Source organism: Hylaeus anthracinus, unplaced genomic scaffold (genome assembly GCF_026225885.1).
Source record: "Hylaeus anthracinus isolate JK02 unplaced genomic scaffold, UHH_iyHylAnth1.0_haploid 11997, whole genome shotgun sequence".
NCBI classification, from domain to species: Eukaryota; Metazoa; Arthropoda; class Insecta; order Hymenoptera; family Colletidae; genus Hylaeus; species Hylaeus anthracinus.
Genome location: NW_026534344.1, coordinates 4,766,890 through 4,792,000, shown reverse-complemented (window position 1 = coordinate 4,792,000; position 25,111 = coordinate 4,766,890). Strand labels below are relative to the sequence as shown.

Genomic DNA, 25,111 nt, shown 5'->3' with positions numbered 1-25,111 from the left:
GTTTAACGCAACGTTCAACGATGCTTAACGAACCGCGGTAAAAAGCACCGAATTGAACAAGTTTCGTTTAAAAAATAATGGAATCGTTCGTTGTTGAATTTGCGCCATTTGTCATGTTTGTATTCCCGAGGCTAAAGTTCGAATCACCGATTTGAAACAATAGAATGTTACTCGTCGGTGAACTCCAATGGGAAAACTTTTCTCCGAGTGGAAACTCCGATGGCTGCGAGTGTAAACGTATATACAAGGTGTTCCATAAAATATGAAGATGATTTTGTCGGTAAACGTATGACAGACGAGTAACAAAAAGTGCTTGTACAAACGTTCATTTCGCACGAATATTCTTTATTCTTATATGAATCCCAAACAAAGTAATACGTAAAACGTCATTGTTCGTGACAAGGTAATTAACAATGATTCTGACTGTTCTTTATAAACAATAAATAAAGTACATCAGAGATTTGACTCTAAAGTCTTTTAATGATTTTTACTTTAATCCATAATATAGATGTAAAAATGAATCGAGACGAGGTATGAAATATTTAATGGTGTGCATAAATATTTAACGACAAGTAAAACTTGGTACAGAAAAATTCAGGTTGTAACGAGACACGTTTGGAAAAATTAAAAATGCACGTCACTCGGACATCAGACAGGATAAATGTTTAAATGAACTTTTATTATTTTGGTGCGACAAATGGACTTTTGAATTACACATATTTCATTAGACACTCTGTATATATGTGCACACGTATACTTTTGCGCCCCGATTTGTCTCTACTTTAATCTTTCTACGGTCAAATTCCTCCCTATCTTATTCCTGCCATTTTCATTGGCGCTATTATCAAATTACTAAACTATGTACCAGTGTTTCTCGAACAACACTTTTGTTCTCCTTCGCTTTGAATAAAAGATAATTCTTGACAGGTTTTATTTTAGGCTACTCTTAGATTAGATTTTTAAATTACATTGTTTCCGCAAATACATTTAAAAATAGCTCTGTTTATATTTCAAAAATTAGAATTGAATTTAAATCGTGCCAATTTTGTGCATTGTTTCCACCAGAACCAGAACAAAACATATTGAATAACAACTGGATATTTTAGTCGCTCCCAACTGTTGATAACGTTAACCGATGACGATAACAAAACACTACGAATATATTTGTTGATTTCGTTATATGTTCAATTATTTTCCCAACAGCTCGCAACTGACTTCAGTTTGAGAAACACTGTTATACACCATCGATCACGCAAGTGCAAACGGGACACCAATCTCTTCCTTCGACTGTTGAATAATAACCATAGCGTTGTGTCAGGTAAATGCATTTTATTTCTTCTTCTCTTTCAAATATAAAAATCATTATAATCATCGGGGCGAGTACAGTGTCGCGCACCATCATCGTACAAAAATCCGTGTTGGCGAGCGTTTATGGTTATTATTCACGTTCCAAACTCGAGCATCGCGGATCGTCTACACGACAATTAACGATAATGATAACAATAATAATAATAATAATAAAAAGAAAAGAAATTGCATCCGTGCGAGCGGCCGAAGTATCAACACGACGCGTTTCTAAATTTGATTCTCCTATCACCGGTCGTCATCGTTATCGTCATCCCCCGATCGTGTGAACACGCGTTTACGATCATGCTCATTGCATGCTCGTCTTACGTTTCTTTCCTCATCTATTTTTGCAACGAAAGTCTAGGCACGAGTGACAATTCGCTCGGAGCATCGATCACACGCTGCACGCTCGTTCGAAAAGAATCCTGTCTAAGAGGCGCAGCAGGCTGTCAGGGTCCACGCCATGCCTCTTAGACGTCGAGGAATCAGAAATATGAACGCTCATATTCCCCCTAAAAGCTCGAGACTCGCTCGTATAGCATCCATCTCTTTCTTGGTTCTAAGAAGCTGTTGGGAATACCCATGCGTCCCTTCGACGGGCAACTTTCGCGTCTCTTAGACAGGGTTCGCTGTAATCGTCGATTACAATGGACTGTCTGCGCGCTGTGGAACGCAGACTCGACGAACTCTTTCGTCCTGGTTAATCCTCTATCGCATGAAGCTCTTTTTTCGAAAAAAAAAAAAAAAAAAAAAAAAAAAAAAAAAAAAAAATATTTTTAGGTTGTTTGTATATGCCCGAATTGACTTGGATATTAACGGTAATTCTTTGAAAATCGCGATCGAAGTTCACGCTCTCTCCCTTTAAAAATCAGAAAATTTGGACGATAAAGACCGTACTAAAAAATACTCTTTTTGGTTCCTTGATACCTCTCCCTTCGGGATTAAAATAATAACTGCGAGATAGATGAAGGTAGTTAACAAAAATTTGATAACATTGAACGCTATATCTGTCGACGTAGCAGATAATAACGAATTGTCTGTCGAAAACAAGTTACGTTATTATTAACGTTTTGAATCATCTTCAGAGTAAACGTGATTATATTATATTATTTATACACTTTTTATCTATTTATTTACTTGTTTCGATGATTAACAGATCGACGTCTAATTTTGTACATAACTTATAACAACGTAAACTGATTTAAAGGGACATGCCCCAAAGAAATATATATGATATTTTATGCATCTAATCAAATAGTCTTAATATCTGAGTGTAGTATCTTACCTAAAGTATTTTCGAAGAAAGCTATAAGTATAGATAATTAACTCGCGGTGTGTAGCCTTAGGACATGCGTTAAATAAATGAATGTACCGAGCTACGCGAGATGTGTCATTTTAATTTTTATAAGAGCATTTTGGTAGCTAATATTTATTCACTAATGTTTATCGTTTGATGTCAACCGTAAGCTCTTTATTTATTTTTATAAATTGATAGACGATTGGATTTCTTCTAAAAATACACGTTATGATTATAAACATTACGTACCTTACCCATTCTGACTATTACGATATCTAATAATTCCGTTTCTATTTTTATATTATTGTTTTTCTTCCCGCAGTTTTTCCCAATTGTTTATAATTTCAATTTCAATTTTATATTCATAGGTTACATAATTTTGATGATTCAAAATGCATTTAACGCTTCTGATAAATATGAAATTGAAATTATAAACATTAGTCCGTGACTTACCTACCTTGACTATTACGATTTTTTTTTTCTAATTTTCTGTCTACTTCTACGTTATTATTATTATTATTTTTGCTCTCATTGTCTCATTAAAATATTTTTAATTTGTTATTTCAATTTTACATTTACAGGTTAGATAATTCTGAAGATGGTTTGAAATGCATGAATCCTAATCCTTATAATAATAAAAAAATTCAATGTATAACCATAAACATTATTTCGTACCTTACCTACCTTCACTATTATGAAATACTTTAATTTTGATTCTATTCCTACATTATTGTTGTTGTTTCCACTGTTTCTCTCAAATATTTACAATAATAATTTCAATGTTATATTTATATCTTACATAAATCTGAAGGTGATCCAAACCGTTAACAATCAAAAATACCTTGGAAACTGACAATTTGTTATTATATCTATATTGGACAAAACTGAGTAATTTGTTAATTTTGTCTAAAATCAACAAAACTCGTAAAATCGAACAATGATGCAATTCAGGGAGAAAAGAAGACGTTGGAAAAATTTGGTTTAAATAACCGATGACTATAGACGACTATTTTATGTATTTACAGTGTTTGTAAACGTTAAGAAAAAGAAAACATACGCTAAACGTACACAGAACGTAAACACTTGGGCAAAATTAAATACTAACATTATTACATTATTCTATAAAATATTATTTTGCATACGTTTCGAATATGGTTTTCACACCGTACACCATAAATGCATAAAATTCGCAGTCTACCAATGACGATCGACGATTCTAATACCACTGATCTCGCAATAAACCGCGTAACTAAAACAATAATTATACTCAACCCCGGCTGGCGAGTAAATGATTCCATAAAATGTCGTTTTCGATTTCTATACTTTCTAAAAAAAATTACGGTGCTTCCTTTTCTCGGTGTTGGTCTACTTTTGTCTAAAAAATCGAATCCCGAGGGGATCTGCGAGGGGTCCATCGACGTCGCGTACAGACTGTAGAGAAGAGCCAATGCAAACGAAGGTACATGTGCTCCTATTTTGCAAGATTTGGACACGTATGTCTTTGATTTTTTTGGCTTATTGATTTCTACGAGATTCCTGAGGGAGTCTCGTCCATGTCAAAGTACCAAAGTAACCCAAAACATATGCCGTTAAAATTTCCCTTCCGGCAAGATTACCGCCACATGCGCTATCGGTTGCGTCGACTTTTCAGCTTGTACACAGCTTTCAAAAGCAAATGTACGAGTTAAAAAGTCAATGCAATCGGAAGCACACGCGTTAAAATCTTGCTTGTGTCAATATTCGGGCACATGTGCTCCCATTTCGTGTGCAGCAAACTTCGAGGCGTATGTGCCTTCGGTTCCTGTGGCTTTCGGGATTCCGCGTGATCTTTGAAGCAGACGTACGCGAATAAAAATGTCTCGTTCGTTGGATCGTGTCGAAGGAAGTGAGATACTTGCGAAAATCGATAGTTCAACCCCTTAACCGTGATCAGTTTTCATTCAATTTCGGAGGAAAGTGTGGTCTTGGAAATCGGATTTCTAAATCATTGGACTGCCTCCGAATGGTATTGATAAAAACTGTTTTGTTTCTTTTCTTTTCTTTTCTTTTCTTTTTTGTTTGATTCTTTTTGTTTTTAAAATGAAAGAACATTACACGCGGTTCATCGATAATATTTATTGACGCGATACGATTTCGGTAAAAATACAAAAGTTTGCGATAAAAGACGCGAGCTTCTCGAATGTACCCGGTTAAAGGGTTACACGCACACGTTTAATTTATACAACGATGATATATCTATGTATCTATATATATAATATATACGTAAACCTGTCACCTAGGTTAAAACGATCGGTAATCTAGATCGAAACTGACAGATTGTGACGGTGATCGATGTCGAGGACGTTACTTAAAGCTTTCAGGAATTAAAGAAGCATCGACGAGACTGGACGAAGAAACGACGGGAGACTCGATGATTCTGTTTTTATTTCCGGTCTACTTCGATCGAATCATGAAACGAATACTTTGACAGAATCTCTGCAGTCTTCGAATGCTTTTTGCGCTCCCAAAGGAGTCTTTATGACCGATTTCGAGTTTGATACGCGCGCTCAGAATCGTTAGGGAACTTTGCTAGTCCGGCGATATTGCGATCCTTCAGCTTCGGTTATTTTTTAAGAACGAATACTATCATTCAAACGTTCAAGTCAGAAGTGGTCGGTTTAGACTCGAGTGATCCCATTCTTTGAGCATCTGCTTGGATTAAAGTTTGGGGTCGAAGTTTCCAATGAAACTTCAGCTGGAGATACTTTAGCAGTTATCCGCAAGCACTCGAAGGAAATCGATCATTTCCTTTTTATCACAGACTGAATCCAACGTTGTAATTTTATCTGAAGTCTTAAACTTGAGGACTACGACTCGAGTCAACTTTACTACGAAGATATTACATTTAACGAACGTGCAGAGTTCTATGTCTTAGAATGTGATAACGTTTGAATCAAATCTCTTCCTCTAATGCATGTTGAATGGTGCAACTTTTCATTATTTCCAATTCTGGAGACGATATTTTCGACTCGAGTCATCCTGATGTACACCAAGAAGTTTCTAGGTAGCTTAAGAGTTGTTCGAAAGCTCTAGGGGTCTATCATCCATCTTCCTTCGATGGAATAAATGTCAAATAGTTCGAGAGACGTCCGAGGCTAAGAGTTATTTAACAGACCTGATTTTATTATCAGTTAGAGAGCAATTCTACTAAAAGTCTCAACTAGAATCATTCTAACATCGAGGATTAATATTTATCCATTATATAGGATTCTAAGCTGAAATACTAACAGTTTATTTACGCTTTCAGTCATCGTGAAGTTGACGATTCATATTTGATTAAAAAGTAGGTCTAGCTAAAGTTTACAAGTACTGCCATCGTTATTTGATTCGATTTAACATAGAAGACAACCTTTCGTTCACTAATATTCAAGTTTCTACAGTTGAGACTCGAGTCGTCTCGTCGTTGAAGATTCTAACTAAAGTGTTAAAGAGCTAAGTCTTCGAGTAGCTTCAAAGTTGTGTAAGGCTATCCAATTATGAGGACTATCCAACCTATCAAGGCAAACTTTTACTTAATGGACATCATCGTTCAAACTTCCAGGGTTAAGAGTTCCGACCCGTATCATACATCTTGATGTTGAGTTTCCCATCAAATAGTCGCGAAGAATTTTAAAGCCTAATGATAAGGAAATTTCAAGCGAAGTTCAAGTAGCTCCGAAGTTGGAAGCTGTCCAATTAAAGACTACCCAATGTACCGAGGAAAAAGTTTGTTCTACGAGCAATGCTACTGGAAACTTTCTTATTCGAGATGTCCAACTCGGACTGAGACATCTATCTAACATGCATATTTAAGATCCTATCGTTAAGAAACCTCCAGCAGGAGATTCGAATTGTTTTCAGAGTCTTTAGAGACTAGCCAATAAGAGAACAAGGAATATTCATCGTAAAGATCTATCTTTGTATATGTATGTATCCTTGTAAATGTATTTCAAAGTGGGGATATCCGACCCTAATCATTCTCACATTGAACATCCACACTCCAGCTAATCTCCAATTGAAGTTTTAAAGTAGTCCACAGATCTTCAGGGACTATCTGTAAAATTCAAGACAAGTTTTTAACCAATGATACTCAAACTTCTAACAGTCGGGACATCCGACTCCAGTCATCCAGATATTGATCATCCACACTCAGCAAACACCGAAAAATTCATTTCAATTATTAGCTGAGGTCCCAGAGTACCTTCCAAGTCTTCAGACGCTATCTTCGACACTGAATTCACACTTTCATCCATCGATCACCACTCAAACTTTCAAGAGCCCACACATCCGACGTCGAATATCACTTAACGCACTCGCGCTCTTAGGATCTAGCAAAGTTCCCTAAAAAAACGAAAATTCTTAACGTGGCTACTGGACCACCAAACCCGTGCAGCTATCAAAATCGTCGACCCTCCTTCGTTTGCGAGCTTTCGATCGCGCTTCAACGTCTGGCCAAATTACAAAACATCCCTGGAGCATCATCGCCTTGGTCGCGGTTTCCGTCGTCCTCGTGGCGCGTGTCTCTCGAGCTGGCTCGATTGGATGCTCAGCCGTGAGAGCCGAGGGAAGCCACGACCAGCGTCGACGACGGTCGTCGTGGAGGGTGTCGCAGCTGGTGACAGTCGAAAAGCGAGACGATCGCGACGCGGCCGAAGGTTTTACAAGTAGTGGCGGGTGAAGAAGGTGGTGGTAGTAGAGCAACGGAGAACAAGCGGACGGTGGTGCACGGCGTGGTGCACGCCAGTCGGCCTGGCTCTCCTTAGCGTTAACACGCGATATACCAGAAAAACCAGTTTGCTTGGCTTTTTATTAGGCCTTTACTTTCGCCTGGCAAACTGAAAGGAAGAGTGAGCGAGCGAGCGAGCGAGCGAGCGAGCGAGGCCTGGCTAGAGTAACCGATGAGCGAGCGAGCGAGCAAAGTGACTGACTGAGCTAACTAACGGGGTCACCAGTCGATACTGACACGCGCATATAAAGAACGCTGGTACCGCACACACGCATACATACACACACACACACACACACACACACGTGGGCGCTAAGACGCATACTCTCTCACGAAAACAGCGCGCGTAGGCAATAGAAACGCGCGCGAGCGCGGAGATCCGTGGCTGAGGTGGCTCTGTGCGTGTACGGAGCATATACACGCGCAGAGATACACGCGAAGATATCATCGGTAACACGCGCACCTACACGCGCGCGCGCGCGCGCAGCTCTCGCTCGCGGTATTAAATAATTACGGTAGCTAATAAAGAAAGTTATGCAAGCCGTTGCCGCCACGGGAGACTAGGCTCGCGAGGATCGCTCTAGGGTCGCCAGAGAAAGCGTCCACGGGTTCCTCTGGGTCGCGTCCTTCGACTGGTTCGTCTCTTTCTTCGTTCCGATGGACCCTGGAAAAAGCCCGGGAAGATTGTCTGTTTCCGTGTCTCGTCGTTAGGCTCGCGCGATAGGCTTTCGTCTCTTTCTGGCTGAGCGTGGGCGCGCGTGTAGACGTTCGTTTACTTGTTTTTGTTTGTTCAACCGTGTGTTTGCGCCGGTATCAAAAGAAAACAAACGAATAGGTAAAACCGACTCCCACCCCCTCCACGCCCGTGAAGCTCGTTCTTCGTGTCGCACCGATCGCGCGCGCCGCTCGTCCTCGATTTCAATCTTATCACGTTACATAGTATCTAGATGAAATGTGTTCACAGCCACACATTAATATTTATACATAGATTTTATACATGTATTTATATATTTAAATATATATTTATATATTTATAATATTTTTGTTTGCAAACGCCACGCCCCGTTCAATGTTTGTCTCGTTTTCATTTTTTTTCTTTTTCGATTTTTTTTTCTCTCCATATTTCTCTCTCTCTCTCTCTCTCTCTCTCTCTCTCTCTCATCTATCCGCGATTCACCACTACCTTCGTTTCTTATCTATTTACTCGGGGTACGCGTCCTCGAAACGTTCTCGTGTTTTATTTTATTTATTTGTTTATCATCTTTTTTTTTTACGTTTTTTTTTTCGTTTTTTGTTTTCTGTTTCTGGAAAAGAAAGTTAGGGGAGGCGACCGGAGCGCCCCGGTGAGACGCTTCCGTGAGTTTTCAGTCGTGATTCTCTCGCGAGTCGTGCTCCATCGAGTCGCCCGTTTCCTTCCCGTCCTTCGTTGTTCCTCTTCTAACCCGTGGATCCTCCGTTCCGTTTGGAAAGACTCGCGGTACAGTGACGCCACCGCTTGGCGGCGCCACTGTGTCCCGTAAACTCCGGGCACGCAGCAGCGTGCCCCGAAAAACGCGCGCGCAGTCTCTCGCCGCGAACAACCACCGGAGTCTTCTCGGAGGATCCCCGTTATTCGCGCGTCTACGTGTGTACATGGGGTATCGACGAAAATATAGAACCTTCTCCCATCGAACGACTCCTGATGTGAAATTTAAGCGCGAAGGTTCTCTGTCCTTTCGCCACCTAAACCGTCGGTGCTGGAGGATATCGGTTAAAGCAGCTTAACACTCCTGTTTATTATGTAATCGGCCGAGGATCGTGGAAAAATATCTCGTCGACAAAGACTCAGAGAGAGAAACGATGAATTTTCTGATTCGTATCGTCAGAAATCGATCCAGGAAGAAGGTCCCCGCTTCGAATACCCCGCCTACGATATAATATGCGTTCCCGTTTCTGTCTCTCGAATGCTAGGCACACAACACAATTGTTACTTTGTATTCGTTTTCGCTTGGAGTCTTGTAGTCTCTCAGTTGATCATCCCCTGCGACCGTAGCAAGGTACCGTCGCGTTTGGTCCTCCCTCGCGACGTCTGAGCGTTCGTCCACCGCGTCCGAGAGGAAATAGAGACCACGGACGCCCTAGGCGGGGGAATATCGCGTCCCCTCCCGTCTCTCTCCCCTCGGCGGTCAGTCTTCCTTTCGACCCTGGTCACTGTCACCGATCCACGACGACAACGGATGATAACACGCGCACCGTTACTCAAAAGCTTGTTTCTCTTCCGTCGCGACGAGCTGCCTCGTCACGCTCTGGGTGTGCTTAGCGCTGGACCGCTCCGAGCGTCAACTGAGGATCGCGTCGCAAGGTCGGCAGCCGGCCAAGGTCGACGTTACGTCCTCGAGGAGACGATGGCGTGGTTGCCGTGGACGTCTGCCCTTGGAGCTGGCGATTTCGGCGTGGGTGGTCGTAGTCGTAGCGGTGGTGATGGCTGCGCTAGCGGCGACGATGGCGTTGGCGTCTGGGTCGCATCACGACGAACACGCCATCCACGAGTTACAGGTGCACGTGTAACACGCGGTGGGTATCACGGGAGTGTAGTAGTATCCGTTCGCGTAGACGTAGGTGGCCGGGGGACCGGGTGGCGCTTGTTGATGGCTGGTGAGCCGTTGCTGCTGTTCCTGGTAGAGGACCTGGTAAGCTAGACTGTCGATCAACGCGAGCGTCTGTCGTCTTTCGTGGCCCATCAGGCACACGGTGGACTCCTCCACGACGTTATGGAGTAGTAGCAGGTATTGGTATTTCAGAGCCTCCTCTTCGGGTCCCACGAAGTGGTTCCACAGGTAGTTTTCCAGCTTGGCGCGTTGTTGGCTGATGTCAGGAAAGTCGATGAAGAATCTCGAGCACATATACCGTTCGAGGGTCTTGATGTAGTCGGGTTGGGAGGGTTTGTACATCTTCACGAGGAGATTGCAGTACTTGAGCAGACCGCCGCCGCGTATCTCCTCCGGATGCCTCGTCGAAATCAGTTTCTTGTGTAGATGATAAAGGGCTTCCTGGAAGTCTCCGTAGACGGACTCGCCGACCACGGTGGGATAGAAGTTCTCGCCGATGGGCAGCTTGCTGCACTCGTAGAACAACAACAGGGAGTCGAGTACTATTTGAAAAGAGTCCACGGAGAACTCGAATTGCCGCCTCATAGAATCGACGAATTTCAACTCGACGTTCCTGTGACCGCGGGAGTTACCTAGGGAGATCAACGACCACCTGTCGCCGTCGTTGTTCACTTTCACCATCTTGCTTACATAGGCTTCCTTCAGGCTGCAGGTGGTGATGCGTTTGCGACTGACGCCTTCGGGCAACAGGTCGAACAGGGAGCCCAGCACCGCGGCCTTCACCTTGTCGTAGTTTCGTCCGCTGGACAATTCCACGGCGAAGATCAGATCCAGATCGTTGTACGGTTGGGACTCTGTCGCGAGAACGTGAGAGGCGGCTCCTCCGTTCAGACGTATGTCGCGTACCCTCATCCCAGCACCGCCGTTGCTGGGATCGGACTCTAATTTGCTGCGAACCACGGTCACCAGGTCCCTGAGTCGCACCTCCAGAGTGGGGAAGTTGCCTCTACCGTGGATGCAGACCACCTCGTTCATCACATCGTTCAGACGACGGACCTGCTCGAAGCTGAGCACCGCCAGCCTCTGCTGGGGATCTGGACAGTCCGGGTTGTTATTAGAGTTGGTGTTGCTGCTGTTGTTCTCGTTCCCGCCATTGGTCTTGGTGCCGTTCACCTGGCACAAGGACTCCATCATAGCGACCCGACGCTGGCGTTCCTCGCCGATCTCCAGGGAGCCACACTGTAACAGAAATCAAATACGGGACGTTATTAGAGCTCCTACAATCCTGGCGTTTTTTTTCTTGCAGATTCTATTTGTCAGTTGGTATCCAGAGAGGCTTTCTGAGTTGTTGATGCTGATTTTATGAATCTCAAGTCAGATTTTGTGAATTGAATACGAAGGTTCGAAAATGAACAAATTTGCAATTCGCACGAATGTTGACAAGTAGAAGTTTCTTGACGCAATGAGAATAAATAAAAAAAAATTGTTTAGTTCGCATGAAATTCAGTAAAATCAGAGGTTTCTTGAGTCGCGAATTAGGAACCTGACTTCAGATTCGTAAAATTCAATCCAGTCTCATATGAATCTATTTGATTTTTCTATATTTTTCAATGATTATTGATTAATGATAAAAGAAAACAACTTCAAAGCGATGTAGCACTTTGATCTAGAACTATCCTAACCTGTCAACGTTTATGTACCAATTTTCTATTCCATAGTCAACGAACATAATTTTTAAAAAATATTAGCAGCATCAAAGATATCATTCGTACGAGTTTAATTTTGAGTTGTTTATCGTGGAATGTACCATTTCATAATTCAATCTGTTATATTGTATTACGAGCAACAAATAAAATGTTGTTTATCTTTTATTCACGTTTCGAAATTTTTTAGCTTTTCCGAGGGAGCGACGACGTCGACGCCTTGCGTCCACGTTCGCGACGTCGACGCTAGGTGCCTCTGAATGGTTCGTTAATGAACGCGCGCTCGGTAAATTATCAGCGATTAACTGGACTCGCTGGAAAAAAAAGTTGGATAACAGGAAACAACTGTTCGCAGCGAGCGAACTGCTTGAATTCGATTGAACTGATTGCAGAGACGGAGATGAGTAAAATTTCATTCAAATAATAGACGACGACGACTGAAGCCAACGCATAGCAATTTACTCGTGATGTTTACTCGATCGGACAATACAATTTTTAGGTATTCATTTGGAAATATTTCATTGCATAAGTCGGTCGAACGATTGAATTTTCAACTCAAAGTTTATACGCATCAAGGTAAAAAATTTAAATTATACCTTTTCTATCTTCTAAATACAATCATATTAAAATTCAATTCGCGTAAGTGAATACAGGACACACGCCATAAATGCATCAAATAAATATAATAAATAAAAGAACACGAAGCTCATAGATTTCATTGCTAGACAAAATATCTCAAGGAGAAGAATGTTGACGCTGTATAGTTCGATAACGTCGCCAGTTAGTCATCGTTATTCCAGCAGCTGATTGTACTCGAAACCGGATTGTCATCGTCGCGAACGTGATAGTTTTTATTCGAGTTTCCGACAAACGAAGCCAAGTCACATTTGTTTTTTGTTTTTTGTTTTTTTTTTTTTTTGTAGCAGTAAAATCTATCACTTTTTTTCTATCGTATAAAAAAGTTTGAATTGAAGGAACGCGCACCGAAACACAGTTTAGAGTTCATCCCGAGCGCGATAAGGCTCGATTATCGTCTACTTTGTTAGTTGGTAATAGTGACTGGGTCGATTACGAGTCGACCTACGTCACCGAGATATCGATACCACTCTGCCTCGATGCCAACTACGACCAGAGAGCAACATTTTATTGCAATTAAACATTTATCAAAATTTTTTATTTTAATCGTTCGTAAAACGTTAGGATTCTTTTATTTTCATATAATGATGCGTAATGCATATGCTTGTTGATTCCACAGTTATTTACACCGCCTATCTTCGTTTGATAAGCGATACGTATCATTTAAATTGTAATTAACGAAAGTCTCTATTCATTCAGCGTGAAACAATTTCAATGTACAATTCAAAATTCTCAATTTCACTTCTTATCGAACGTGTAACAGATAAACAGACGTTTATCTTTTATTAGCAATGTGAAATGTTTTATCTGGATAAGAATTTACCTATCTGCTCGAGGCAACATTGAAACCTGATATTTCAAAACTGAAGTCGATATGGAATGCAAAATTATGCTTTAGAATAAATGTTGAAAAATCAACAAAATTATTTCATTGATTTCAGCAGTAGTACTATATATATATATGTATGTATGTATGTATGTATGTATGTATTGTATTTTTCTATTTTTGTATTGTCTTTGGTTTTACACTAGCTTGAATATACTATCTAATATTTAAATGAAATAAAAATCAATATGATACTTCCACAAAAAAGACCATAAAAGAAATTTAAAGCGGATAAAGATAAGTTCGATCAATTTCAAATTCTAAATTTTATCGAACCAGTATCGAATGAAGTAACGCTCATCCTTTAGCAGATATTTGAAATTTTGTATTCAAATAAAAATTTGCTCGTCTCTGTTTTAGGCGACGCCAAACAAAACGTCTCGATCGCTCTTTCTGCGGTGTCGTTTTCACCGTGCTACTTGAGAACAACACCTGATCGTGGTAACTTCATTAGCTAACAGCCGTGCCGTCGATTACGGTTCATTGCATCATACATTGCGTCCACGCGTCGCAAAGTTTCATTCTCTCAGCTGACACGCGAAAAACGGGATAAAAGTCGACGACTGACGATTCAAACACACATTATTCAACGAGACAAATTTCCCCTGAAAGGGAACTCGGATTCGACGATCAGAATTTTCGGAAAATATTATATTGGAAACGTTTGTTCACGGTCTTAACGAGAAACATTATAGATTTTTAATTAAAATATTTTGTTCAATTAATAGTACTATTAAGCAATCGTAAGTATGCACCACTCTACCAATAATAATTGTAGGACTTGCTTGGTTGTGTGATTAATATTAATATGTTTATGTATTACTTGCGGTGCCTGTAGTATGTATAAATTCATTTGGAAATGGTCAAGGTATATTATAGAATATTGATACATTCTGTTATACTTGACACTATATTAAACAATATAGTATTAATGTTCACATGTCAAACGTTACAATATATTCAGCAATACAATAACATTAATAACACTTTAATATCTTGCCATATTAATTATTAATAAATCAATATATTTCCTTATGGTGCCTATAAGCAGCCATATTTATTGCAAACCACTAATCAATTCCCACAATTCTTATTAACCCTTTAAACTATTAGTACATTTCTCTCTGTGACCACGAGTCCCTACGAATTTACCCAAATTACACCATTACTCGACAGAGTACCTCGCATTGAAGAAAAAACTGCTCACATACCCTGCCGAAGCGTAACACTAATTCCAAAGAAATCGAGTCACAGCTCAAATACAAATCCCCAGCACGAAACCGAATTTCTCCAAAAACTCAGAAAACGTCTACAGCTCCGAGTAACATCTATTCTCTTCCCCCGATCACCGTGCGACGCAGAACCAACGTCGAGATTCACCTCGACGAAATCACCGAACTTTCACTCGTCCGCGCGGCACTCACCGCGTATTCGCGAACGATCGACGCGAACTGGAACACCAACGCGATTATTACGCGAATCAACTCCTAAACGAAGAGAAGAGCATGTGGAGGAGATCGCGGACCGAAAGGTAGTCACCACGATTGGCATTATTTCACAAACGACGGTCAAGAACTGTCGCACCACCTGTGGAGCACGCGTCCAGCGTGGAAATAATCAATCTAGCGCACGAAGCCCTGTCGCGAGGCTTACCATGAAGAAGCACTCGACTGGTCGCCGAGTGTCCCAAGCTGGATTCGCTGCTACCACTGGATTGGAGTTCCTTTCGATAAACACCGCGACTCGCAAAGAGTACACTCGAAATACTGTATTATTCGCGAAAGATTGATCGAAACGATCGTGAGTTTGATCGAAGAGGAGTACCACCGAATCGGAGCAAGCGCGAACACGAATTACGTGCGTAGCTAGCGATCTCGAGACTTCGACGGTATTACAGAGAGATCCGCGGCCGACGGGAGTCACCAGCGAACTGAGGCCAGCGCAGTGAAAGGCGAATCAAGCGTATGTACTGTCGGTGATAGTGGGGATGGAGGCGGCGGCGGTGGCGACAGCACCATCAGCAGTAGCGGCGTCGCGGCGCTCCAGGAGGGCAGCACAAAGCCAACCAATACTATCGACGCCGCGATTCCGAGACGAATTTAGCGGGTTGTAAATCCGATTACGCCGACGCGACCGTATCAAACGGTACATGCGAATTAATTAACCTCGGGCATGCAGTGCATTGTGATGCGTCACGTGCATTTTCAGTTAATTTTTTTCGTACAAGCTAGTCGATTTCTCAAAATAAATTCATTATTCAAAGTTTCCTTCCTTCTGAAATTTTCATTGGCAAGTCGTACTCGTTCATTTTTAGTTTTGCGAATTTCAACGAATTTCTTTTTCTGTTTTATGAATGGTAACGCAATTCTCAATTTTCATGAGAAATGTATTATTTAACCGATATTAACCAATCATCGTGATATTATTAGTACCTTCTAGACTTTCAAACTTTACTCACGATTGAAATAAATTCGAGTTCTTTCTTTTAAAAGATGTTTTAAATAACAAAAAAAAAAAAAAAAAAAAAAAAATAAAATTCCTTCATCTAAATAAGTTAATTACAACTTGCAATTTTATAATACGCTACCCTCTGGTGAACCAATTACTGTTTATAGTTTGATAACCGCTACAGCTACTTCTATATTTATACTAACATTATCCATATCGAACAAACACGGTTAGTCATCGCGGGGTGTTTCATGGTAGAGTGGAAGTACGTTTTGCGTGGGGGGGCCTTGGCTTCCATATCTTTCTACGCACAAACGCGCACCCTTCGGGGCGCTTCCAATTTACGAGTTCACTGTATTCCTTCCTTCCATCGACCACACGCTCTCGTATAACCTTATCCTGGCTGGCGTGTTCATTCAGAGACGCCCACGCGTTCCTCGGTATGACGTCATAGCGAGGTACTGGAGCAGTCGACGTGGTTACGCGGGGAGAGAGGCTGGATCTGGGGCAGAGCTACTCTCTTCAGCGGTTGGTTGATCAAACTTCAGCGTCGTTTGTCGGGTCTCAAGGGTTATGCGATGAAAAGTACCTGCTTCGTGCACTGTATACATATTCCGTTGGCTGACACCACAGTTGGGTAACCTTTATTCCGAATAAGAGATAACAGCTCCACATTAATTAAAAATAAAGAATAAAAGTGTCAGATTCATTCAAAAGGATTCTTCAGTCGCTGTTATTCTTCGCGCATCGGATTAGCGTCGTTTTCTCTGGAATTGCTTTCATTCGCGCAAATAAATATGCAATTTATCTTCTTTGTTTGGAATAAAATTTGCTCGAGTCCGTCTGATACCAGTTAAATTCTTGCGTAAACGCGAATACGAGAGTATCTAAGGGTGGGTACTTTTGCAATTTTATATATTTATCTGTCTGAGTGTTTGTTTCAGCAAAATATGCAAGTGAATATACAGCGAGGTGTACAGAAAAGTGAAAATGACCAATAGTCAGTGACCATCTCCCTCTACTCGTCGACAGTGCGCAACAAGCGGGGTTCGAAGCAATCATCAAAGTTCTACCAGTACATTCCAGACCCCCATTTCCATGATACATCCACGTTTCTTCAAGCAAGATCTTAATAGTTGTCTTGCACTTTGAGGAACACTTTAAAAGACAAAAATAAAATACTCCGTGCAAAGTACCACCCTTTTCTGTATATCGAGAGTTCAGTCACGTTTAATTCCATCCGTTGTACATCCACGTAGAATGGGGATTCGTTTGGGCGCGGGTGGCGTATTTCCCCGACGCCCACGCGTCGCGTCGGAGGAATAGAGGCTGGACCAACGAGAAGGGTCGACAAGTATTATCGATCCTTGCCTCCTATCCCGCCCACGATACTCAGTCGTCAACCCACGTCAACGCGGGGCCACGATTTTATTTTTACGCTCGTCGCGGACTTGTAATTTCGTCCCAGTGACGAAAATATGTTCTGTTGGCGTTGGGGAGGCTCGGCGTCGCGGCCCGGGGGGTGAGTTTGTCCGTGAAAACACGGACAGACGACGCACAAAATGGGGAAGTGAAAACTGTGAAGCGATTTACGCGACTCTTATGACGATTGAACACGGTATGCAAATGTACCCGGTGTCTACAGATCTCGAGGGTGAAGTACTCTTTTGCTTGTAAATGGGGAGTTTTGATATTCGCGATATTATATTTAAATTGAAATTGCGATCGTGGGTATTTTCATTTGAGATTTAAGTGATATTATAATTGAAATACTAGAATTTTTTTTAGAAAATATTTCGTAAGGTAATCTTCGGTAAACAAACGATGCTATTTAACGCATCGATGCTTTGTGCTACGCGTTCTTTGTTCCAGGAACGTGGTAGCACAAAACACGGTATCCTAATGACGTCGTCTCAATTGTTAAATTGGAAGTGACGCGCGGATGTTGGACGTAAACAAGAAAAGACGTTCGTTCGTTGTACACCTGTTCCATTTCCCGGAGGTTCGGGAACCCCGTTTCCCATCACCTGTTCACGGGAGAATGGCTTTTCCATGAATATCGACGACGTTCGCGCGAGATTTTCCCAGGAAACCTCGATAATTCCGTTTTAAGACACGAAGCATCCGCACTCGACGCGCGACCAGCGACGCGTCTCGTGGGGAAGGAAGGCCAGCGGGGACAATTGAAGAAACCGACGATTTTTCTATACAGCAATGAACGGGGCGAGCTACGTTTGGTTCGTTTCACCGATATCTCCCATTTTCCAAGCGAAATCACCGGCTTACGAGCGTCACTGGTGCTTACAATACATCGACGAGTCTCGTTAATGCGATAAATCTCGTTGCACCGTTGCTGCGTATCGATCCACGCGGATGGAAATAGAATCTGAATCCCATTTAAAGGGGCCTGGCTGTGTTTCTTGCGTTCACCTGATCGACATCCGTTAACCCTTTTGCACTCATAGGGCAGATGCACTATTTAAGGTGACTATTTAAGGCACTATTTAAGGCTACACCTACTATAAGTAAGGAAATATTTAAAGGGTTTTCCAAAGTTTTGGAAAGATTTCAACAAGGTTTGCTTTTTAACGTACATACATACAAAACCTTTGTATATTGTATGATTTATAGTAGAGGCTACACCTAAGAGAATATGCATCTTCTTTTCGTTTCAGTTGATTCTCGCACAATTATTTATTTAGACAATTGACGATATGTATAACAAGAAAAGTATATATATTATAGATGTCTATCAGAGGTGCGAAAAAGCAATTCTCTTATCTCCATTCACAGACTGGCACAGTTTGACTGGAAAATCGCGAGACACCCTATAGGTAGTACACCGTTACGACTGCTCTTAAAGATCAGCAACTCGCACATTGTATGGTATTTTTAGCCATCGGAGCAGTCAGCTTTGTATTCAGGTTATTTTCTTCTCCATTAACCAAAGCAACGTGGGAGAAATATTATCGAGAAATAGGTAATCACCTGTCCAACGATTATGACGGAAAATAAAGTACAAGTAATTGTGTAAGCAGTGATGTTCGAAAGGTGACTGTGTAGTTGAAGAATAAATAATTGAAATGTTCTCGAATTTATTAATAATTTTGATTAGTGCGAAGTTATGGCTCGTGAAGTTTAATAAAATTACATTAAAAATTTTGATTCGAGCAAAGTGATAGTAACAGTCCTAAGAGGTTTCCCTTTGCGGTAAAAGCTGTTCTTCGGCAGGAAAATGGTTTCTTTGTAGCTTACATTGGAATCGATTAAGATTGAATTACTGTTTAGGCATCGAACACACCAAGGATAGAACTAGCGAATGCAGTCGACCCCTTCATTAATTAATCCGACTGTGAATACGTTACACGCGCGTGCACGGCCATAAAACCGTGGCCTGATGGGATTCGTCAGTCGTGAATTTAGCGTGGCAGTAAACGTGTTAACGCAAACACTCGTAGGAAATTAGCAAACATTTCACAAAATCGTATACACGTCCTCTCTCGAAAAAAAGTTTCGTAATTGCTACCCTACCATTCAACTCGTTATACAGTTTATAAAAACGCGAAGCAGTTTCGTTCTACGTTTACAAACCACTTCAAGTAGGCAGAATTTAAATAAGTCAACTCTGCGCTCTTCAAAAATTGAAAATATGTACTGTCGATATTCTTCACGTAATTATTCAGCTTGAGGCAACCGAAGTATGCGTATTAAGGTTTGTATAAGTGCGTTAATTTCAGTGAAATCTTGCTACGGATCGGTGAAAAGCACGCGGAAAGACCAAGAATTCCCGTCGCGCATCAGGAAACGTTCGCGAATGGTCGTCGATAGCGCAGCCGGTCAACGGAATGATTGCACTCATGGCAATGCAGGTTCACCGTGCTCGCGGAATCGTAATCTTCCGCTTTCTTAATTAAAAGCCTTTTTATAGAGATCAAAAACATTCACGATTATTAATACTTTCAAGACATTCGAGGCATTTAATTCCGCAAAGTGGTTTGAAACACTTAAACGTACTAAACACACACAAGAATTTCGATACTTCCGAGAGATCGAAGAGTTTTAATTCCTGCTTCTTACATGCGGAATTCTCAACACTGAAATTCTTCGCTGCTCTGTACTCCGCGCGCTATATTTACTGGCACTCTGATTTCTGACGTTTACTATATGTTTCTGACTCACCAGGTTACCTGCTCTCAGATTGCGCAACAGTCTCGAGCTATTACACACATATCATTCAATTGTAGGTAATGTTGCCAAATGTACTATTACGCTATAATAATAATCGCTATAAAATCTCGACAATTGCAACATTGAAAACCCCTAAACGAATTACGCGAAACATCCCGATTTGGTATGAGGCATAAATTTTCAATTATTTACGCTCGTTCGCGAGCGAATGAATGATCTACAAATTACGAACGCTTTATCTCGATCAAATTAAAGTCGATCCATCAAAGATATTTTTTTTTCTTTTTTTTTTACGAATAGGTTAATTTAAGTGAAATCTCGTCATGGATCAGTGGCAAGCACGCGGAAAAGTCAACTCTGGTCGCGCATCCGGAAGCGTTCTCCATTGGTCGCCGTGCGCAGCCAGTTGCATGGGTCAACGAATGATTGCACCAGTGGCGATGCAGGTTCACCGTGCACGTGAAATCGTTATGTTTCGCTTCTTCTATGGACACGTGTCTGCGTTTCTCCAGCTCGGGTGCTCGTTTGATTCAATCGTCTTTAGTGGTCGACATGAAACGAAAGTTACGTGTTTTGTCGCGGGACGCTGCGAGTACATGGCATGCGATTCGCGAATTACTATAGCGTGAGGTGAAGTCAAGTTTCCTCGATACTTGAACGAAATTACTGGTCCCTGTTGAGATTTGTAAAAGATATTTTAATGAAAACATTCAAATGAGTTTTATCATGAAACAATATCTCGAGGCATTTTTTTTTTAAAGAACCCAATTAATTATCTCTGCTGTTGTTTAACGTCCTCCTTCATCTCAATTTTTTTTTAGGCATTCTTACATTATTCATGGGATCATTTCATTGCTACTTGATTGGCATGATTCAGTTTCGGATTGTACTTTGCACAGTGATGAGGAAAATGAATGCTGATTACCACCAGTACGTTGATGTTATGATAATATGAATTGTTTTTCTTTTGCTCTGAGTTATCTAATGTCCATTAATGAATAAGAGTCCTCTACTTGATCACTAAGATCGAAATTTTTATTATTCACTCTTAAACTTCCGATATGTTCGTTTAAATCACGAATAAATATCATTTCTCTCTTATCCCTATCTGATTAATTGTGTATTCGATTTCATTTAATATAAATTACGAGAATTCAATTCATTTATTACAAAATTCAGGAGTCTTAATATTATCAAGACATTTAGAACGTTAAAGATTTCATATACTCAACATTTTTGTTATTGTCCGAACTGTGAATTAGTTCTTTAGATACAACGGGAACAAAAAGATTTCGAACTTGTTAATTTATAATAGAGTTCACGGAACAGAATTAGGAAAAGTTGCATCGTGGATATTGAACAACTTCGTCTTCATAGCCGTCGTCGCGACAACGGCCAGGATAAACTTGTTGCCGCTTTAGTCTTCTTTCTAAATCGCCTAACGTCATTTATACGAAGCACGCGAAGCGTATGACGACGGAGTCAAGTGCGCGAGTACTGAAATTGCGTTTCTCAGAATAATGACAGACGACACAAAGAAACATGGAAGATTAATTCCGCGTAAAACCGTTTCTAGGAAAAGCGAATCCAAGCTTGTTCCACCGACCTGAGAAGACTGACTTTTGAACACAAAACTTAGTATAACTTTTATAATTATAATCTCTATATTCGTCGTTCTTTTAACGATAAATAAATAAAAATAAAATTCTACATTTTTCCCTACCACAATAGCAAAACAATATCGAGCAAACATTTATTCCTGCCTTTTTCCAATAAAATTATCTAAATAGTCTCAAGGACTCTCTGAAGCGAATTAGAACAACACGCAACGGCATAAATCCCGAGAATCGAACTTCCAAACACATTAAGCTGAAGTTCTTATGTCGATAAGCCGCTACTCCCTCGAATGATTTTTTAATAATGTATCCTCCGCCCCTGGTACTTTTAATCGTGCGTCGATTAGGCGACGCAAAGGAATACAGTTGAAAAGTTGCGTGAAACTTCCTCGAATAATAATGAAGTTTCCTATTACTTAACAGTTGAAGTTTTGCCTTTGTCGATACACCAGCTTTATACATATTCCCAAGATACACCAACTGTACAAGTTGTGTGAATAATTATTCTGTACAAGGCACATAATTTAATTTGAGGGAAAAATAATCCTTAGAAACAACAAAGTATTCGCATTCGAAACTTTCTAAATTTCTAAAATTATAAGCTTATATTGCATCCTCTAAATTTCGTGTGTAGCAATTTTGCATATTCTGCGAACTTTTCAAAATTTTTAAATAATAATTTTTCTTGGATGAATTCAATTCTACCTCGATGATTTTTAATTGACAAGTACCAATCTTCTGGTTAAAAATTCACATATTCAGAGTCGATTCAAAGCTCAGACTATAAGCTTCAACTATAAGATCTAAAATAATAAAGTCTGTCAATTTCTACGATGTTGTCCTATTCGCGAAAGCATCAAGATGGTAAACGTATGTTTAGCATTAAGATAAAGCAGCAGTGTGCGCAACGTATCCCCTATTTTCGACAGGATGCATCCACGTGTACTTATGAACAGCAGTGCACACATCCTTATGGTCCCTGCATTCAGGAAGTGCACTCGACATGCTGCACTTTAGTCGACTGAGTTTACCTCAACGTGGACGCAATTCGTGTAACAACGTTGTTTTCTTTGACGGGAGATCACGACGACGAGCCTGACTCGAAAATGGCATAGCAAAGAGTACAATGCAAAATGTGGAGCATCCATTATTCAGACATTATTCTAATCTATTTTCCGTTGTTCCTAACGCGAAGAACCTTCGACTTCAAGACGCTCAAGACATTCAGCATTTTCACAAGACTTATAAAGCATTCCAAAATCTTCCAAGAGTTCCAAGTACGTTCAGTATAAAATAAAACACGGGTTAATTACAAACAGTGTGCTCGACACGCTCCTATGCTGATTTGTTTGTCTAACTTGTCCCCCCACCTGTCTCGATAACCGGTGTTGCACTCTGTTCACCTTCCCTAGTCCCGTTAACGACGCAAGAACGCCGATAGTCCGCGTGTGAGTCAGATTTTGGCACGCACCCGTGAAAATTATAGCGGACATTCCGCCGAGCTTCCGCGGTGAATTATAGCGAGGATCTTTGGCTCTCGAGAGTAACGAGTAGGTGTGACTGCACGCTAACTTGGGCTACTTGAACGCAGCGATGGGCTCGAGACATTGGGATGTGCTTGCAATATATGGTGCAAGCTTGGAGCGGTTAAATAGAGAATGGTTTTATTTAGTAACGAAGCATTTTATTTTGGACATTTGGGGAACTGATGTTTTAGGACTTTTAAATCTTTCCAAGGCTTTCAAGATCACCCAGACTTTTAATATTTTCAAGCCTTTCAAATCTGCAGGATAAAATATTGTTTGTTTCTTTATTTTCACAGGGTACTTAATCTGTTTTATATTGGTTATTGCACCTTGGTAGGTGGACCAGTGTCCAGTCTTGCTCGTTACAAATTATCAGTCCTGCACACGTGATTTTTCCGTATCACATTTACATTTTCTTTTACATCGATCCTTAACTTTTTAAATTAAATTTCTTTACATGTCTCTTTCCCCTGTTGCTTGGGTACCTCGGGATCGCTAAGCCCGTGCTGTAGCTCTACAATTAAACGTAGTTACAGCCCCTGAGGGTAATAAAATATCGTTCAACAGGCAAAGTTAGTTGCATCAATTTCCTTGAAATTAATTCCCAAAGAAGCTTTTGTTTCAGAGCAATTTGATTGCTCGGTACTCTTAAAGGTAACTTTTGAAGTAAGTTATACTCAAGAAGAGTGAGTAATTCCTTCCTCAGGCTACCAAACAGTGGGGTTCCCGTCTCCCCATTCAATGGCAGAGATCATTCACACACGCGCGCTATTGTAACCGATCCTCAACCCCGAACAGCCACTCGATCTCTTCTGTGCTGACCCAAACTCTCGTCATTCATGTCTAATGCAAGAGAAGTTCATTCACTCCCACAATATATTAATAGAACACAATTCACGCGCACTATTTTAATCCGTTTTATGGACTGCAAGCAGCGAAGCCTTCGGTTCTTCAGCCGTGTAAATATTTACTGTTAAGAGATGCGTTAACGAACGAGAAATTGTTGTTAATCCATGCAGCGATACATATCTTACTTAGGATTTTTAATATGTTTACTGTGAAGACTATCTCATATAAATATTCATACTTCATAATAATATTTACTTTTGATATATTCTTTTTTCATTAACAACAAACTTTTCGTTTATTCTTTCATTTATTCCTTATATAATATCTTAGTAAGCCTTATACTATGGTGCCTTTATTCACTTTCTAATCTTTCTTCGCGAGGTCCGTATTAATTTGAATATTATTCGCTTTAATAATTTACGGCTCTGTAACACCATGTGACTCCGAGAGCACCTACAATTTTTTCGCGTTCTAAATCATTAATATGACTCCACAGGCTTCATTAACAATTTAAGAATCTCTCACATCGTGGTAGCTCAGATGTGGAACTCCATATTCTGTATTCGTTAAAATGTACTTTTTAATTTTTCCTATGTCGATATTTATCAAAGACCTCGTTCTTCCCGAATCCAAGCACGATTTCGTCAACAAATTCAAAGTGTCCTCGTGAAAAATCTCTCTTCCGCGACCGCTGTTCGTTACGCGTTCGGTAAAGTGTCGACGGTAGTCGAAAAAAAATTCATTACACGACGCCACTTTTAACGGAGACACGGCGTCGGGGACCCTCATGTCCATTGAAAACGCATTGCATAATATTTCGTCGGTCGTTGGCCTGCTGCAAATCAACCTTTCGCTGTACAAGCGTGTCGCGCGTTGCTACTTTCGAGCGTCGTGTAATTTGTCGTGTCTACGCAAATTATTCGCAACAAGTCGACGCGAGGTGAAACGACAGCGACGAGAAATTTATTTATCTGACCATAGTTGTTTAGAAACTACCGTTGGTCGGCGCCGATTCGCGACGGTCCAGGTGTCGGGGGAAGAATTTAACGCGACAAGAATTTTAGATGGAAAAGCGATAATAAATAGGTATTAGATACAGGGAAATTGTATTATTCATTGTTAAAGATTTCTTGAGGAGGTAAAGCGATTTCTGTTTGGCGATTTTTCTTGATTAATTAAGTATCGGATAGAAAGGAAACAAGGTGGCGAGAAATGACCCAAAACGACCTACAATGAAACCAAATAAAACGAAAGAAAATTAAATGGGCAAAAATGACCCAAGT

General features: G+C 40.7%; 1 protein-coding gene and 1 long non-coding RNA gene across 6 annotated transcripts in view; one reads left to right on the top strand and one right to left on the bottom strand.

The window, feature by feature from the left end:
- Positions 1–2,099: 2,099 nt before the first annotated feature.
- The window catches only part of LOC128889553 (uncharacterized), a 133,220-nt gene continuing 110,208 nt past the window's right edge, over positions 2,100–25,111 (top strand). Inside the window, exons 1-2 of the long non-coding RNA XR_008460465.1 lie at positions 2,100–2,165; positions 2,220–2,736. This is a non-coding gene — a long non-coding RNA (uncharacterized LOC128889553). The remainder of the gene's footprint in view (positions 2,166–2,219; positions 2,737–25,111) is intronic.
- Positions 8,470–25,111, bottom strand: part of LOC128889549 (terminal nucleotidyltransferase 5C) — a 120,724-nt gene continuing 104,082 nt past the window's right edge. For 3 of the 5 annotated variants that reach the window (XM_054147269.1, XM_054147270.1, XM_054147271.1), the window contains one exon: positions 8,470–11,215. In XM_054147269.1, coding sequence (XP_054003244.1) covers positions 9,893–11,215 — 1,323 coding nt within the window. In that variant the 3' untranslated portion in view covers positions 8,470–9,892. Of the gene's footprint in view, positions 11,216–14,412; positions 14,638–14,854; positions 15,133–25,111 lie in introns of those variants that run through there. The other 2 variants (XM_054147273.1, XM_054147272.1) reach the window with 2 other exon arrangements.